The sequence below is a fragment of the Mastomys coucha genome, unplaced genomic scaffold (genome assembly GCF_008632895.1).
Source record: "Mastomys coucha isolate ucsf_1 unplaced genomic scaffold, UCSF_Mcou_1 pScaffold20, whole genome shotgun sequence".
Lineage (NCBI taxonomy): Eukaryota > Metazoa > Chordata > Mammalia > Rodentia > Muridae > Mastomys > Mastomys coucha.
The window spans coordinates 135,620,008-135,637,791 of NW_022196903.1; the positions used below are offsets into that span (position 1 = coordinate 135,620,008).

Below are 17,784 nucleotides of genomic sequence, written 5' to 3' on the forward strand. Positions count from 1 at the left end.
TTGTCGTGTCAGAGAAATGGTTCAGGACTTAGTGCACTGGCTCCTTCTAGAGGAGCCCAGTTCCATTCACAGTACCCACATGGTGACTTATAAAGTGGAGAAATTAGGAGTTAGCTATTGGATCAGGCATCTCTCACTGGTAAATATATGCATCAAGAACCCAGGGTTCAGCTCCTAGCACCAGATAAACAACCAAACCAAATAACAGCACAAAAAACCAACTTAAAAACAGAGATTAAGTCATTTACAAAGTTTACATCGAGGAAGTTTCATAATGTCAGCTTTAACTAAACAGCTGTAGATAACAATCAGTAAGGTTAGGATGCTGTAGTGTTTTTTTAAAAGATAATTTTCTCTTATGTGTATGGGTGTTTTGTCTGTGTGCACAGTGCCCTTGGTACTGGAATTACAGGTGGCTATCAGCATAAATTTTTCAAGATGAAGGGGTAATACAAACATTTGAGGATTCTCCTCTAGCCTGGCTCCAAGCAGAAGAGTTCTGTGGACTTTCCAGGAGCTCAAATACCAGAATATATGCTACCTCAATGTGTTGAGACTCTGTCATCCTTATCATTGCAGAAAGAGAGAGTCCCTCCTCTCTGTGCATAAATACAGGATGGTAGGAGCAAAAAGAAAGAGTCCCTCCTCTCTGAGCATAAATATAGGATGGTAGGAGCAGAAAGAAAGAGTCCCTCCTCTCTGTGCATAAATACAGGATGGTAGGAGCAGAAAGAAAGAGTCCCTCCTCTCTGAGCATAAATATAGGATGGTAGGAGCAGAAAGAGAGAGTCTCTCCTCTCTGTGCATAAATATAGGATGGTAGGAGCAGAAAGAGAGTCCCTCCTCTCTGTGAATAAATATTGGATCTTAGGAGCTAAGAGATTTTGTTCCCACATACAGCACCATTGGTCCATGTCTTTGTATGTATCTTGCTGTATTTTTTTTTAATCTCCATTGTTCTGCTATGCTGGTACAGGTCAAGATGTAGCTCTCCCCAACCTCTCTAGGGCCTCTATCCAGACACCCTCTATTCAGTCATGTATATATGTATGTGCAAATATATATATATATATATATATATATATACATATATACATACATATATGTATATATATATATGTGTGTGTGTATGTGTGTTTGTGTGTGTTGTGTATCCTTTGGGAAAATGGAAAATATTAAAACATAAATAATGAAGTTATATCATACATACCAATTCTGAAAATGAAGCCAAGTTAATGTTTTCACTCAAGAGCATGCTAAATAGGGACAGAGACATCTTATGCACTATAAAATTAGGTCTCAAAGTTATTTTACCTGAAACTATTTATATCATACATCCTGCATGCAGCTTTCTCGCCACATTTTAGAGTTCCCCAATGTAAACAACTTCTGTCTATCAAAGCTCCAAAGTAAAAAAGTGCCAGTGTGGAAGCTGAAATGAAGACAGAAGAAAATCAGCTCATTGACAGGAAGAAAGAACAGAGAGAGATATGTTCATTTTTATTTGGAAATACTTCAATTTCCCTATTTAAAAAGTCAATATAATAAATAGTGAATCTAATTATTCATACTTTAGAAATTATAAGTTACTATAAATTTTCTAGATCAAAACAAATGCAAACTATTCATAAGTTGTGAAGAAATTGTTCATTGAGTTCATAATCATGAACCTCATGAATTTTGTCATGGTTTATTAACCAAATATCTTGGTTAACCAAATATGTTTGGTTTATTAACCTAATATCTTGTTATGGTTTACTATTAATCTAACACCACTATTTTATTTTCATTTTACTTTTGAATCTACTAAATTAAAAAAGGAGTAATTAAGTTCAGGTAAGTTATTTAAAAACAAACAAAACATTTTTCACCTCTATAGTTACTTCATTCTCAGACTAGTCACAAGTAGCCAGTTCCAAACAGAAGGGCTTGTATACTGAAGTTCAGATAAAGTGGGCAGAACACACCTATGTTGCTAATGCTCCTAGATCATGGGACATTCTGGATGTGGACAGTTGGGATATCACAGATCCAGAGACAAGTACCTTTATCTCTCTTATTGATCATTCATTGCCCATTGGTTTTTCTTATCTTATTATTCATTTGACTATCATACGAAGTAGTTTGGGTTGTATTGACTTAACAGGCCCTAAGCTCTACCCACACAAACACTGAGAATGCCAACAGATAGCGTTTGAGCCTACAGCTCAAACACAGGATTCCATGCTTGCTGTAACCAACCTACCTGAGGTCTTCACTGATACATTTGACAAAAGTCCTACTCATTCATTTCTTTGTTCTCTAACTACAAACATCACCAACTATCACTGTCTTGGATGTCCCAAATCTGTGCTCCTATGTTATATTTACTCATGTTTGATTTAAGAACAACCTGTCTCATCCTTTTAACATAAGAGGTGTGTTTTGGGTTGACAGTATAGTTGCAATCTTTGTATTCAGAGAAAATCTATTGGTTTACTAAATATTTAATATTGGCCTGATATGTTTGGGAAATTCTTCATACCAAATATTTTTGTGCAAAATGTATGTAATCCAACTCCAAGTGACTTCTCTTCAGACTTGATAAACCTGAAAAATATATGCATACATACATATGCAATATATACATGCATACATAAAAGTACATCATGCAAATCCACATGTGCCCTAGCATCCTCCCAATGACAGTGGTAGTTTATAAAGGCTGAGGACTTTAACAGTTAGTTCTTGTCTGCTAACTTAGATGAGTAGTTTTCTGAATGCCATAAGAATCAGTGTGCTATACATATAACCACCAACCCAAACCTGTGAAACCACAAAAGAAATTAACATTTATTTTCTTAAGTTTCTTGCCAGGCATTTTATCATGTTGATAAAAAAGATAACATGCTATATAGGAATTGAAAATATTGTAAGGATGTTCCCACAGACAGAGAAAGAATTAATAAAACCTGAAAATATTCTTATAGATTAGGAATATGGAAGCCATATCAAAATGTGGTCTTCTTCTAACAATACACCCTTGGGTAAGAAAAGCATAATATATTCAACTATTAGTATTTCATTTTGGAAGCAATTCCATGAAAAATTTCAAGAAAATAGAATAGACTAGAAGAGTAATGATAGTGTGAAAATAGTAGCATTATATCATCTAACATTTATATCACAATTATCAAACTCAGCAAAAATGAGGAAAGAAATTTAAAAAATAGAAAAGGCCTTAACTTCATTACATCAAGAAATCATACATTGGGACCTCCAAGATGGCTCAATGTGTAAAGTTGCTTGCCACTAAGCTTGATAAACTGAGTTCAACACCTAGAACCCACACAATGGAAAGAAACCAACTCTTGTGAGCTGTATTCTCATTTCAACTTGCATGTCATGGTATTCAAACACACACACACATGTACACACACCAGAAGTACATGCTAATCACATACATTCCCTTTTATACAAAGTATTTTAAATAATCATAATTTAAGTTTCAATAAGCCACATTTTCACATCTGGCTGAAACTTCAGAAAGTAAGATAATTATGAATGTGAGTTAGGGGTGGAAGTGCAAACAGGCATGCAGTAGGTGTGAGACCATCTGTTTGGAGGTTGTAACAGGAAAGTTCTGTTGCTCATATGCCCTTCTCCTGTGATCCTCCTCCTCTATGAGGAAAAATCTTCCTTATCAACTGAGAATGCAGCTTTGCAACTTAGCCCCATCAACTGAATCTCCCTGGAAGGTGATGGGGTGACAGATGTGACAGCAAAATGATCTTCCCTTGTAAGAGTAAATCTTACATCTTATTCTCTAGCGATACTTGGTGTTTTTATCTGATCATCAACCTATGAACTAAACCCTCCGTTGTACAGTTTCACTCTCTGCCAGCCAGTTAGTGGAGCCATAGGAATTGAGAGCTAGGCAACTACTCTCATATTCTAAAACAAGACATCCATTCATTTATCCTTAACAAAGGAAGAAAGTAGGAGAGGACAGGAGGAAAGTTCTAGAAAACATTGAGTTATTGGTAAATTTATCAGTGTTTGGTAAAGCAGTACTTAGAATCTTGATTAAGTTATGGTAGAGTATTGAGCTCCTTGGAAGCATGACTCCAAGGACCTTTATTGGGAAAAGGATTTAATACTGATCAAACATGACATCTGTGGAGTGACTCAGTGCGGAAATCAAGTCTTGACCTGAGTTCAATCCCCAGAACATTTAAAAAATTAAAAAAATAAAAGCCCCATTCAGTGGGCAGGCAGGCAGGCATCTGTAACCCCGGCATTCCCACAGTGAAATGGGAGGATCAATCAGAATTGCTTCGGACCGTGGGCACCAGGGAGGCTGGGACCCACAGGCAGCACAGCAGCAGAGATAACAAGAGAGACCTTCTCTGAGAATCAAGATGAAAAGAGAGGGCTGATTCCCCAGCATTGCCTTTTGACCTACTTAAAGGAACCAGGAGCCTAAACCATGCACACTCCCACCACACACAGAGACACATAGTCATGCACATGCACAAGTGCCTGCATATATGAGCGTGTGCACACACACTATGAAGAAGAACAGATTGAAATCTCAATGAAGGAGTTTCTTATTACCTCAGAAAAAACATGTACCCAGGTATGGATGCTACTGAGAAGATGAAACTGCCAGCTACTAAAATGAATATAAAGTACTTCAGCATGCTGTCACAGCTGGGACCTTTGTTACACAGCCCTAGGACTGCAGATGAGTTTCCTGATGACTGAATGCAGCTGCAATTCTGAAACACCTGTCAAAAAACAAAACAAAACAATGTCCTACATAAGGAAGACAATATTAGGATCAACTAATTAAGTTATGGTTGAGTATTGGGCTCCTTGGAAGCATGACTCCAAGTGCCTTTATTGGAAAAAAGACTTAATACTGATCAAAAATAGGTCTCCATGACATCTGTGGAGTGACTATTATTTTCTACAAAGCCAGCTGGATCAAAATTGAGAGTTGGGGCAAGGGAGATCATTCACCTAGTCTGGATATGGACCTGAGTTTCAGCACTAACACCATTAAATAAAAAAACACTAAATAATTAAAATAGCAGACTCTTTTCCCATTTATTTTCATCTTTCCTTTGCTATCTAAGAATTCTATCATTACATATAAATATATGGATTTAAATAATTGGTATTTTCTCAATATATGGAGAAAATTTGCAAAAATTCAGTTTTCCTGAATAAACACTGTATTTTATTTATTTGTTTGATTTTTCTTGAATGTGTGTGTGTGAATGTATATATTTATATGCTTGAATGTGTGTGTGTGTGTGTATCTATATGTGGACATGTGTTTGCCATCACATGCTTATAGAAGTCGAAAATTAAGTTAGTTCTCTCTTTGTACTATGTGGATCCCAGGATTAAATTGGTGATAAGACTTGTTGGCAAATGGCTATCAACACAGAACCAACTATCTAGCCTGCACATAATTTTTTAAAATAAATAAATAAATAACTAAGGCTTGTTTTGTATTAACATAATAGTAAGTACTAAAACAACCTGTATTTCAGAACGTTGATGGAATAGTTAGGTGCTTACTAATAAATAGTGTATCCAAGGAAGGAAGTTTATTTAAACAATAAAGGCAAAAGGTGTCACATGGCCTGGAGCTGGAGTTGAGAGCTGCCCCTTTTGTGTTCAGGGAACTAACCATGCCCTCTGAAAGAGCAGCAAGTGCTCCTTATAGCTAAGTTATCATTTCAACCTGCCCAGAGCATTTTAACTCAGATACTTGAGTAATAATCTCAACTGTTTGAAATTATGAAATAATACTCAGACTGCATCATGGTTTTACATAGCATCTTGGAATTTTAAGGTCAAATATATGTATACAGAATAAATTGAATTATTCACAAAGAATACTAATCTAATTTAAGTAAGGACTACGTTTTTTTCTCTTTAGAAGATGTAGGCTTAGGTCTTAGCACATGTTAATGCAATACAAAATGTCAGCCTAAACACTGAAAGGATTCTTACCATCTTAATTCCGGTTCCAACAGACTTCTCACAGCCTGCAAGGCAGGCTGACATGTATGCTAGGCCATTGTCCCCACACACCGGATCCCATGTGTTCGTTAAGCAGCTACATCTTGTGTTGCAGTCAGCAAGAACCTCGTTCTCTACATGCAGAGGGCTCTGAACTCTGAAATGGTTTAAAATGATGTTACAGATACTGAAAAACCTACTCAAGCACTTTATTTTCATCTCTTCACTCTCACATGTGCATGCAAATGAACACATTCAGAGGAATTGAAAGGGGAGAGACAGGCAGAGAAAGAGAGGTACAGAGAGACTGAAACAGAAAGAAAGAGAGAGCCAGAGGGAAACATCTCATCACAGTTCATCTTCTGTCCCAGAACAGAAACAGAAATCATCCATATAGCAGCATGTGGTCCCTATACTGTGTTTTTGACACATAAGTTACCTGCTCCAGTGATTCCATGACTACCTTTTATAATTACTTCAAAACCAAACATAAAGTGTCTACCCTACGGAAACGTCCAGTCTGTCAGAGCTAAATTGAAGAGGGCTAGTCTCTCACTGATCTATATGGTAGACAATAATGAAAAAAGGCTGAACTGAACAACACCTACAATTTCTATTTATAAGATAGATGCTGTATTTAGATCCCAAACAGAGTGTTTCACTAATTACACATGCTCATCTTAAAGTACTCAACCATGAAAATTACATTGAAACAGAAAAAAGGTGGGATTCTAGAGGATGTAATCAAATCCTGCTACTCAAACACCATGCAGAGTCAGCATGACTGGAGATGGGCTCAGTGTGTGCAAAGTAAATGGAAAATTTCTGGTCTTAAAACAGAACCAAATTATTATATATATATATATATATATATATATATATACATATATATATATAATTAATACATATATGTACATATATAGGCATACATATGTGTGTGCATTCATAATTTTATATTTGAAATTATTCACATCTTACAATTCTTAAGAATTTGAAATGAATTTTACTCCTTATTTTTAATTCAATTTAGTTTTAATTTTTTACTGTCTCTGTGACTCTGTGTTTCTCTCTCTGTCTCTTTCTGTCATGTGTGTGTGTGTGTGTGTGTGTGTGTGTGTGTATCTGTGTGTATATAAGCACATTGTACAACACTGTGAATTTGGATGCCAGAAGATCCTCTCCCACCTTGCTAGAGACAGACTCTCCTGTTGTTCACTGCAGCAAATATCAGATTAGTAGGCAGATGAACATTCAGGTTTTCATGCCTGTGCCACTCAGTTCACTGTAAGAACAGTGGGATTACAGATTCTCTACCATGTCAAGCTTTACACAGATTCTGAGGATCTAAACTCTGGTCCTCTTACATACTCAGAAAGCCCTTTTATACTAGTTAATCTCCCTAAACCTTTGAAAGGAACCTACAAATCTATGTTCTATTTCATTTTAACTGATTGGTTGATTGGTTGATTATATAACTGTGTCATAAAATAAGATTTAAATTTCCCATGCTAATACACAGTATGACCAGACATCCCTTGAAACTCAAACTTGAGAACTACAGAGTACATGAGATATAACTACTCCAGTGCCATATAAAAATACATACATTAATAGAATTAACATGTATTTAGGTTCAATTATGCTAAATTTGAGCCCATTGTATAAAGCCACAAAGGCCTGTTGATGTATATAGTTAACTTTTAATGCTTTAGGCTACCATGCTTTAAGTTATTTTCCTTTGTTACACTTTAAAGAAAACTAGAATATCACCATAACAACCACCATATGCCTATTGAATCATAAACTTCCTCACTAGTAGTCCTCAGATGTCTTTAGTAAGCTTACAACTTCTGCAGGAAGCTATAGACTTGATGGATGGAAGGAAAATGTAAGGTAACCATGGATCACTGCTATTAAGTAATAACAAAATGGTTTGGTTATATTCAATTCATGAAGAAAATTAACTAGGAACTGTAAAAAATATTATGATATTAATTAGGAAACAACGTACCCTTCATAAGAGACAGTTAAGCCAGCAACTGAGAAATTATCACAGGTTATCATATAGCTAACAAAAGACAGAAGGTACTCATACAGGCATAGCCAGAATGCTATGTATGCAGCTTTCTTTACAGTAATCTTGAACTTCTTCATAATCAAACCACCAATTAAATATCCAAGACATACTGAAGGTAACATGTAAAGACCTAAAATTGCAAGTAAAATAGTATTGATAAAAGTGAGAAGATAAAAACCTGTCATGAGTTTATCTAATACATCTTATTAAGAACTTATTTAGCTGTTAATATACAATGATCTTAACCCTTATTCACTCACATGTTACATGAAAAGAAGTTTTCAAATGCCTATCAAGTCACTTAAAAAAATACTAGTGTTTAATTATTTGCCACAGGTTTTAAACATCTTATAAATCTCTCTCTCTGTCTCCCCCCACACACACTCACATTCATTTGTACACACATATATACATTTATGATATTAGGTGTTTCATGTAGTTCTTTTGACTTTGTATGTTGGGAATTTGACTCAGTTCTGGGTGGTTTAGCAGGTTGCTGCTGAGTCCCCATTTAATAAGTGTAGAACATTTTATGCATTGTTAATATTGTCCAATATTCTTACTCCCTGACTCTCCTTCCCACACAAAATCAGAGAAGGAGGAGGAGGAGGTGAGATAAAAATGAAGAGTTAAGGGAAAAGTTTTCATAGGGTGGATTCACACAAAACCAGGATCAGGCATGGAAGAATTTAACTATCCTTTGCAGCTCAATACCATTGCATTATTTTTATATATCTGACTGAGACTTGGACTTTCAGAGAATTGTAGATAATGTAATTGGTAGCTGTCTGTGATCTGTAGTTTTCAAGAGTAAAGTAGGAGAGCTGGGTTTAGTGTACTAACAGGAAAAACAGAGTGTGGCTAAATCAACAGGGGAAAGCAATAATTGAAGCCAAGATGTGAAATACTGGGAGAAAGATATAGAATCCCAGTGATTTCAGTCTGGATTCCTCTTTATCTTACTCTTTATCTTGCTTGTGAGGATTCTACTGTCATGTCTGTGATGGTTTGAATATGGTTAGCCCATATTAACTGGAGCTAATAGGAGGTGTGGCCTTGTTGGATTAGGAGTGGCCTTGCTGGGAGAAGTGCATCCCTGTGGGGGTGGGCTTTGAAATGCTGCCCAGTGAGGAAGAGTAAGTTTCTCTTGATCACAGGTAGGTCCAGGTGCAGAACTCTCAGCTCCTTCTCTAGCACCATGTGGGCCTGGATGTTTCCATTCTTCCTTCCATGGTGATGATGGACTGAAACTCTGAAGCTCTTTAAGTATTTGGCTTTACAACAGTTGCTTGGGTCATTGTGTCTATCACTTTACAGTAGTAGAACCCTAACTAAGACAATGTCTTTGTTTCAAGAGTGCTACTGGAGAAATAATGAAACTACATACCCAAGAGAAAAATTGAATCTGCAGATGATATTCCATATTGCTGTTCCAGGTACTTAGGCAGGAAGATAAATATACTGAAAAGTGCATTGAACTGGGGCACACTGACAAGGAGAAAAAGCATGTAAATTGGATTGCAGAAGAGGTTCTTCATTAATGGAAGGAAATCTGAAACAAGAGCATGTAGAGATCACCAAGTCAACTTGGCATTGCATTTTTGTCTAGAGTTCTCCTAAAATCTCACAGATTCCGTGCTGTGACAGAAATTGTTTGATAAATCTTTACCCCTGTGGGCTAAAGTTCAATATCGTTGTTTTAAGTCACTTCTGTAAGTGACATATACTGGCTATATAACTACCAGACAACAATTTTACCATAAAAAAATAAGAAAATAAGATTATATCTGTCTCCACACACTTTGATTTATTTTTCTGTCCTTCCCTTCTATTATGTCCTGTATTTGTTAGGAACTGACTAGTCTACCCTTTAGAGGCTGCAAGGAATTCATTTTCATGAAGATTGATTTCAGACACTGATAATCATTCCTTGATGATCTAGTGGATAAGCTGTCAGCTAAGGAATCATGCTGCAGCCCAAACAACCTCATCATCTCATAAGCACTTCACAGCAACAAATGCATTTGAAAAATCCTCAGAACCTCACAAAATGTTCTGTAACATTGATCATGTACTTAGTCACAAAGCAAGTCTCAACAGATATAAGAAGACTGAAATAAATCCTTGCATATTATCAAATCACCATGGATTAATGCTGGACTTCAACAAGAACAGAAACAATAGAATGCCTACAAACTCATGGAATCTGAACAACTCTCCACTGAATGAGCACTGGGACAAAGAACAAATAAGGATGTCAATTAAAGACTTTCTAGAATCCAATGAAAATTAAGGCACAACATACCTAAACTATGGGATACAAAAGCAGGGCTATGAGGAAAATTCATACATCTAAGTGCCTTCATAAAGAAATTTGAAAGATCTCACACCATCAACTTAACAATCAACTTAACAATACACCTGAAGTTCTAGAACAAAAAGAAATGAACACACAAGGAGGAGCATATTGCAGAAAATAAAATAAAATTTAGGGCTGAAATGAATAAGTTAGAAACAAAAAGAACAATTCAAATAAGCAATGAAACCAGGAAATGATTCTTCAAGAAAATCAACAAGCTAGATAAACCCTTAGCTAAACTAAATGAAAGAGAGGGAAAGAGAGGGAAAGAGAGAGAAAGGGAGAGAGAGAATCCAAATTAACAAAATCAGAAATGAAAAGGGGACATAATAACAGACACTGAGGAAATTCAAAGAATCATTAGTTCTTCAAAATTATGTTCTCTACAAATTTGGAAAATCTAAATATAAAGAGTGATTTCTTAATAGATTCTACTTATCAAATTTAAATCAAGGTCAGAGAAACGATGTAAATAGTCCTCTAATCCCTAAAGAAATAGAAGAACTCACAGAAAAATCTCCTAACAATACAAACAAACAAACAGCAACAACAACAAAAGCCCCAGGACCAGAATTCTACCAGAGTTTCAAAGTGTAGCTAATACCAATACTCCTCAATCTATTCCACAAACTAGAAACAAAGAGAGAGAATTTCAGACCAACCAATTTCCTTTGTGAACATTGATGAAACTCTCTTTCTGTGTCCAGATTTTGAATAATTTAGGTATCACAGTGACTGTGATCTCATGGAATGGGTTTGGCAATGTTCTTTCTGTTTCTATTTTGTGAGATAATTTGAGGAATATTGGTATTAGAAACTCTTCAAAATTCGGGTAGAAAATACAACAAAATTGAATCCAAGAGCACAAGAAAAATATCTTCCACCATGTACAAGTAAGCTTCTTCTCAGGGATGCAAGGGAGGCTTAATATCCATTAACATACTCTACCATAGGAACATCCATTAACATACTCTACCATAGGAATATCCATTAACATACTCTACCATAGGAACATCCATTAACATACTCTACCATAGGAACATCCATTAACATACTCTACCATAGGAACATCCATTAACATACTCTACCATAGGAATATCCATTAACATACTCTACCATAGGAATATCCATTAACATACTCTACCATAGGAATATCCATTAACATACTCTACCATAGGAACATCCATTAACATACTCTACCATAGGAACAAGCTGGAAGAAAAAAACTGCATCATCATCTCATTGATGCTGAAAAAGCCTTCACAATATAAAATACACATTCATGTCTTAGAGAGATCAGGGATACAAAGGGCATACCTAGACACAATGAAGGCAATCTACATCAAGTTAATATCTGATAGTATATTAAATAGAGAAAAATGCAAACTAATTCCACTAAAATCAGGGACAAGACAAGACTGTCCACTATCTCCATATATATTGAATATAGTACTTGAGGTTCTACCCGAAGCAGTAAGAAAACAAATAGAGATAGTGGGGATTCAAATTGAAGAGAAAGAAGTAAAAGCATCATTACTTGTAGATGATAGATATGATAGTATAAAAAGGAGACCCCATTATGTTTAGCTTGGATTTCTGGTTATTTGTGTGTGTGTGTGTGTGTGTGTGTGTTCAACTGGACTAATATTTTCTGGAAAATGAGATTTTCTAAAGAGGTAAGAAAATACATTTGCTCATTGAGTCTTCAGATTAACTTGAATTTTTTCATAAAGTCTAATTTAAGGTGAGTCAGGTTTCCTAGTATGTCAGTTGTTTTCAGTGGTTACTGTGGAAGACATCTAACACAACAGATTAGTGATGATTAATGACAATCTGTCTCATCTCAACACAAGTGACAGATGACTACACACTACAGACACATTTAAACTAAATAGAGATTAAAGTCTCCATGTTTGCCTTTACAGATTTTTTGGTTTTCCTCCTTGGTCTTTTCTTTGTGCTTCTCCTTTTTGGCATTTTCAGTTCCATCCCCATTATCCTGTAATCCCTCCTTTGGGAGTGTTTTCGGAAAGAAGAAAAAGGGGATGCTGATAATGATATTTGCTTCTGCACAGACCAAAAAACCAATCCACCAAGCACCGACCCAGTGTGTATCATTGGGTGTTATGGTCAGGTTATCTGTAAAGAAATACAGATATTGCATTAGCTTGCATGATTATTTCCTATTTAAACTGTATAAAATTATTTATCATTATAATTCCATCTAATCATAAAGTATGTATATCATTTGTTAGTTATTTGCAATTTGTTCTTGTTCTTGTTTGCAAACTTGACTTGTGGCACTCTGTTTCTTCTTAAATGCTGAAATTATGGGCATATGCCACTTCTCTGCACTAATTCAGACCTTTAGCAAATGTCTCTGTGGTTGACCAGTTGGGTGAAGTTAAAATTAAGTAAGAAGAAACGAGTCTGGAGTGCTACTTGGCATAATAGTTAAAACCGTATTTCAAAAAGTCAGAAAAAGTCAAGGAGTATTTAAGGAGTAACCTTTAAGATGATGTAATAAGGTCTCCAAACATCACAGTGGGTGATGATGGGGTGTAAAGACAGTTCAGTGAACAAGAGTTATTGTTGCTCTTGCAGAAGTCCTGAGTTCTATTCCCAGCACATGCATGAAAAAATCACCACTGCCTATAACTCTAATTTCTGGAGATCCGATACCTTCCTCTGACCCAGCAGGCACACACACACACACACACACTCTAAAATAAAATATATGGTATGCAATTGCTTTTTTATGTTCTGTGTTTTTATTAAGAAAATTAACTAATTTTATCATCAGCATGTTGTGATACATTTTCCAACAGTAAATAAGCATTTCTGGAAGTTACGCGAAACACTTGTAAGTTGATGATTACCACATAAGAGAAGGATCCCATTCTTTATTCACTCTGACTGCCTCATTTAGAAAAACCTATGTGATTAAATCTTTGAAACCAACATGTAGCTGAAACATGGATGGAGAATGTTGAATTTTGAAGCAGAAGGTAGTATTTTATCTTTTCCTCTGTTCTTTTAAGGTCTACTATCTCTAATATGATACTATAACTAAGTATCAAAAGAGGCAGCAGAAGAGCATCCCAGAGCGTTCTCCCACACTCTGGGGACTGTACTGTCTAAGGAAAATGCATGTGTTACCTGTATTCACAAAATCAATATCTATGTAGACATTTGCACACAAATATCCCAGGGTAAGTCCAGTGAAAGAGCCAATGGCCACTCCTGCTTTTAAAATTCCTGGAAGTAAACAATGATAGAAAGTTGCATTACCACACAAAGAATTTGCTTAGAAAAAAACTTGATTATTTTTTCAAATCCTAGATTTCTTTTCCTTTCTTTGCTAAGCTGGGTACTCTACCATAGAGCTACATAGCTTACTACCTCAGATACTTTCACATGTTCAACATATAAAGAAACGAATCTCAGTATCTATGTTTCCTCTGTGTGTGTGTATGTATATATATATATATATATATATATATGTATGTATGTATATATACATGTATATATATATGTATGTATATTACATGTATATATGAATATTACTTGTGCTTATATTGTTTTCTGACAATATTGAGAAAAAAATCTCCCATTGTTTTAGTATAGGATGTTCCGCAGAACCTCCTCTTACAGAATTATTTACCAGGGCACCACTGCAGATTGATGGACCGCTAACATTCAGTGCATGGCCCAGGGCACCACTGCAGATTGATGGACCGCTAACATTCAGTGATGGCCCAGGGCACCACTGCAGATTGATGGACCGCTAACATTTAGTGCATGGCAATGGGTCTTCAGATCATCTGGAATAGAACCATATCCCCTTCCTCATTCTGTTTTACTTCCCAGTCACAAAATGGTTTGACTACACTAATCCTTCCACCATAATGACCTGCCTTATGACAGGACGCAAAACAATACTGTCCAGTTACATAGACCAAAACCTCCCAATAAATTTTTCTCTTTATAAGTGATTAACATAGATGTATATTAAAAGGGAAGAAATCTGGCTGACACAGATGCCATCTTACATAAAACCATCTTTCAAATGCACTTTTATGTTCCAAAAATGCAAGGCTGAACTATCAGAAGCAATCCCAGCAAAGCCATGATGTAAGTCCCTTTGATGCTTCTTCTATAGTCATGTTTTCAGAGGGTCTCTATGATGGCTGGCTTTCATTGTCTACTTGATACAACATAGAATTACCTGGGAGGAGAGTCTTAATGAAGTAAAGTCTATAATGGGTTTACCTGTGAACATATCAGTAGGGGATTGTATTTGTTATTATGTTAACATTTCTTACAGGCTCTGCTGAACAGTTACCTAACAGCAGCCAGGTACAGGTAAGATCCTTTCTTGCTATAAAAAAGACGATTTGGCCTCTCCCTATCTCTCTGATTCCTCTCTCTCTCTCTCTTCCTCTCTCTCTCTCTCTCTCTCTCTCTCTCTCTCTCTCTCTCTCTCTCTCTCTCTCTCTCTCTCTCCTTTCTTTTCTCTCTGCCTCATCCTCTTCTCCCTCCATGTATTCATGGCTAGCATCTTCTCTTCTCTTCTCTTCCCCCCTTCCCTTCCCTTCAATGATCCCCTCTACTCTTCTCCTGGCCTCTTGTCTCCCTCTCTCTTTCTTTCACTCCCTCCATCCCTCTTTACCTCCCTTTCTCCTTCTCAGTCCCCCCTCTTTCTCTGCCTCTACTGCTGTCTCAATCCCCTTCCTGTGCCCTCGAGTAAACTTCATTTTATTGTAGACCCATCTTAGCATCACTGGTATGTCATGAGAAGATGCTTCAGCATCACTGGTACCTCATGAGAAGATGCTTCAGCATGAGCTCACTAAGGTAACCCACCCACCACATTATACTGCAGTTTACAAAATATAACAGTATTAAATATTTCATATGAGAACACCCAGCCCACTCTGGACAGCACCAATCCCTAGGGAGATTCTGAACTGTGTGAGTGGAGAAACATCTGAGCAGAACCAGACAAGCAAAGACAACAATTCACTCTCTGTTCTTTCGTGTGTGACTAGCAGTTTCAAACTCCTGCTACTGTGACCTTGCATTTGTGGTAGAATTCTAAGCCAAATTTAACATTTTTTCCCCAAATGAAATATATTATCTCCAAATTTACATTTTTTCACAGCAACAGAAATTAAACTAACACTCTTTGTAAAGTAGAGTATATTGTAATAAACTTCTTATACTGCAGCTTCATCCAATATCCACTCTGGAAAATGTCTTCCATAGAAAGAATATGTCCTCATAATAACACTTCTCTTTGATGTTGTCCTGGTCACCTTTCTTATAGTGATTTTCACTTCCTTGGTCCTTTCTGACCACGTTGGGCTTCTTTGAAACTGCCTCTAGCATCTCCCAATGTATCTGTAGCTCAGAATCCTTCCTGAGGTATCCCTACCCACAGAAAATCCAGACATGACTGTCAACTTCCTTCCTTCTCTTTACTTTAGAATCTCTTTTCCTTCTTCTCCATGGTTTTATGGGTTAATTTTCATTTATGTGCCTGACTTCTCAATACCAAACTCTTTTATCTCCCTTGTTCTCTGAAATACTCCCTGCTGTTTGAGACCTTGCACGCAATGATTCCCACATGATATCCAACTTCTACTGAATTCATTCCTGCTCCAATCTTTCTGCCTTTCATTCTGCTCAGATGCTTTCTGATACTAAGATTCTCTTCTAATACCACATGTGACCTCCACCATGGATCACTTTCTCCACTATTATTACATTTTTGTTTTGTGTTGATTAATTGGGAGTTTCACTTAATGAACCTCGATCTCATTCACTTCCCAGTCTTTTCAGATATAGCTCCTTCTGTGTCCTCCCCAAAAATGGGGAATCCAAGTCCAGTTTGTGTTGGCCATTTACACGTTGGAGCATGGCCAAACTCCCAGTGGCAGCTTCTTAAAGAAAAGAGTCCTTTCCCATCCATATCCCTGCTAGAAGCCATCAACTGTGAAGGACCACACTTCAGCATCCTGATCACCTGACTAGAAACCATCAACTGTGAAGGACTACACTTCAGGATCCTGATCACCAGCACATCTCTAGCGTTCTGTTCACTGTCTGGAAGCCACAAAGCATCCAAATCAATAATCGATTTCCATGATCCCAGATCCTGCTTTCCTAAAAATGATTCCAAGTCTGATTTTTCAAACTTACCAATATATAAAGGAGAGTTTTCAGATTTGGCAAAATCTTCTATGTAGGAAATACCCAAGGGCATGATGGGAGTTTCACCAATTCCACGTATAATATTTCCTACCAGTATGTATATCCACATTAGTGATTTAATTTCTTTCACACACTCTGCATTAAAAAAGGGCATGAGTATTTGATAGTCAAGTATTATTGACAGTAAATTCAAAGGTTTTTAAGTATTTGTCAGGTTATAAGCCCACAATGACTATTCAAGGACTTATGTTACTATGCTGGCTCTGAATTAGTGAATCACCTCTACTGTGTACTTTGAAAGAATATTTAACAATGGAATATAAGTGCTATACTGGAGCCAATTCCCATTTGGGTGAGAGAGATGACTCCTACAGATCAATAACTTTTCCCAACTCATTCCTTAGTGACAACACACTGATTGTTTGAATTCCACCATAGAATTAGACAAACAGAAAAAGCTATGACTTTCCCTCACCAACAGGGATTCCGTATTCCAACAAGCAGGGGCCCAGTGAGTTAGTTGGTGTGCTATCTCATTCAACTCCTCTAAAAGTTTGAGGAAAGAAAAAGAAGTACAAATCTGTATATGTCTCTGACATATCACCATGTTTTTTATATAATCCAGACATAAATTTGATGGAAGTTTGGTTTGCCTATGGCCTAAATTACTTTGTAGAAACCACAGATTTTGACTAAATAGTAAATGTATATTTTTCTATAAATTTCATCATCATTTATTATCAATAAAATATGCTAACAGTTGGAGTAGCTAGTGGTCAGTAGAGTAACAAAACTGGGCCAAAGGACATTGAAAGGGAAAAGGAGAACTCTTTGAATGTTTGCACACACTTCCCAAGTTAGTTCTAAACTAAATGAATTGCCACCCCCTAGGGAAGCTGTGACTTCATGTAGTCTAGGATATGAAGGACAATGGACCCTCGCCTAGGGACTGGTCAACATTGCCCATAAATGTCCTAAGCATAACTGTGCCATGAGGTCTAACTCATATTCACTTCTAGTTCAGTAAAACAATTTTCCATCTCTAAGTATTCAGATTCTTTTCTTTAAGAGACATGATGATGTCTATCTAGACATCACAGAGAGATGCTCAACC

General features: G+C 36.5%; 1 protein-coding gene across 1 annotated transcript in view; it reads right to left on the bottom strand.

Moving 5' to 3' along the window:
* LOC116098421 (solute carrier organic anion transporter family member 1A4-like) overlaps positions 1 to 17,784 on the bottom strand; it is a 34,543-nt gene that overhangs the window by 3,230 nt on the left and 13,529 nt on the right. Inside the window, exons 5-13 of the mRNA XM_031381042.1 lie at positions 16,659 to 16,805; positions 13,614 to 13,712; positions 12,372 to 12,593; positions 9,483 to 9,647; positions 8,030 to 8,225; positions 6,010 to 6,175; positions 4,597 to 4,769; positions 2,525 to 2,589; positions 1,315 to 1,432 (exon numbers count right to left, since the gene is read on the bottom strand). Of these exons, the coding sequence (XP_031236902.1) occupies positions 1,315 to 1,432; positions 2,525 to 2,589; positions 4,597 to 4,769; positions 6,010 to 6,175; positions 8,030 to 8,225; positions 9,483 to 9,647; positions 12,372 to 12,593; positions 13,614 to 13,712; positions 16,659 to 16,805 (1,351 nt within the window). The remainder of the gene's footprint in view (positions 1 to 1,314; positions 1,433 to 2,524; positions 2,590 to 4,596; positions 4,770 to 6,009; positions 6,176 to 8,029; positions 8,226 to 9,482; positions 9,648 to 12,371; positions 12,594 to 13,613; positions 13,713 to 16,658; positions 16,806 to 17,784) is intronic.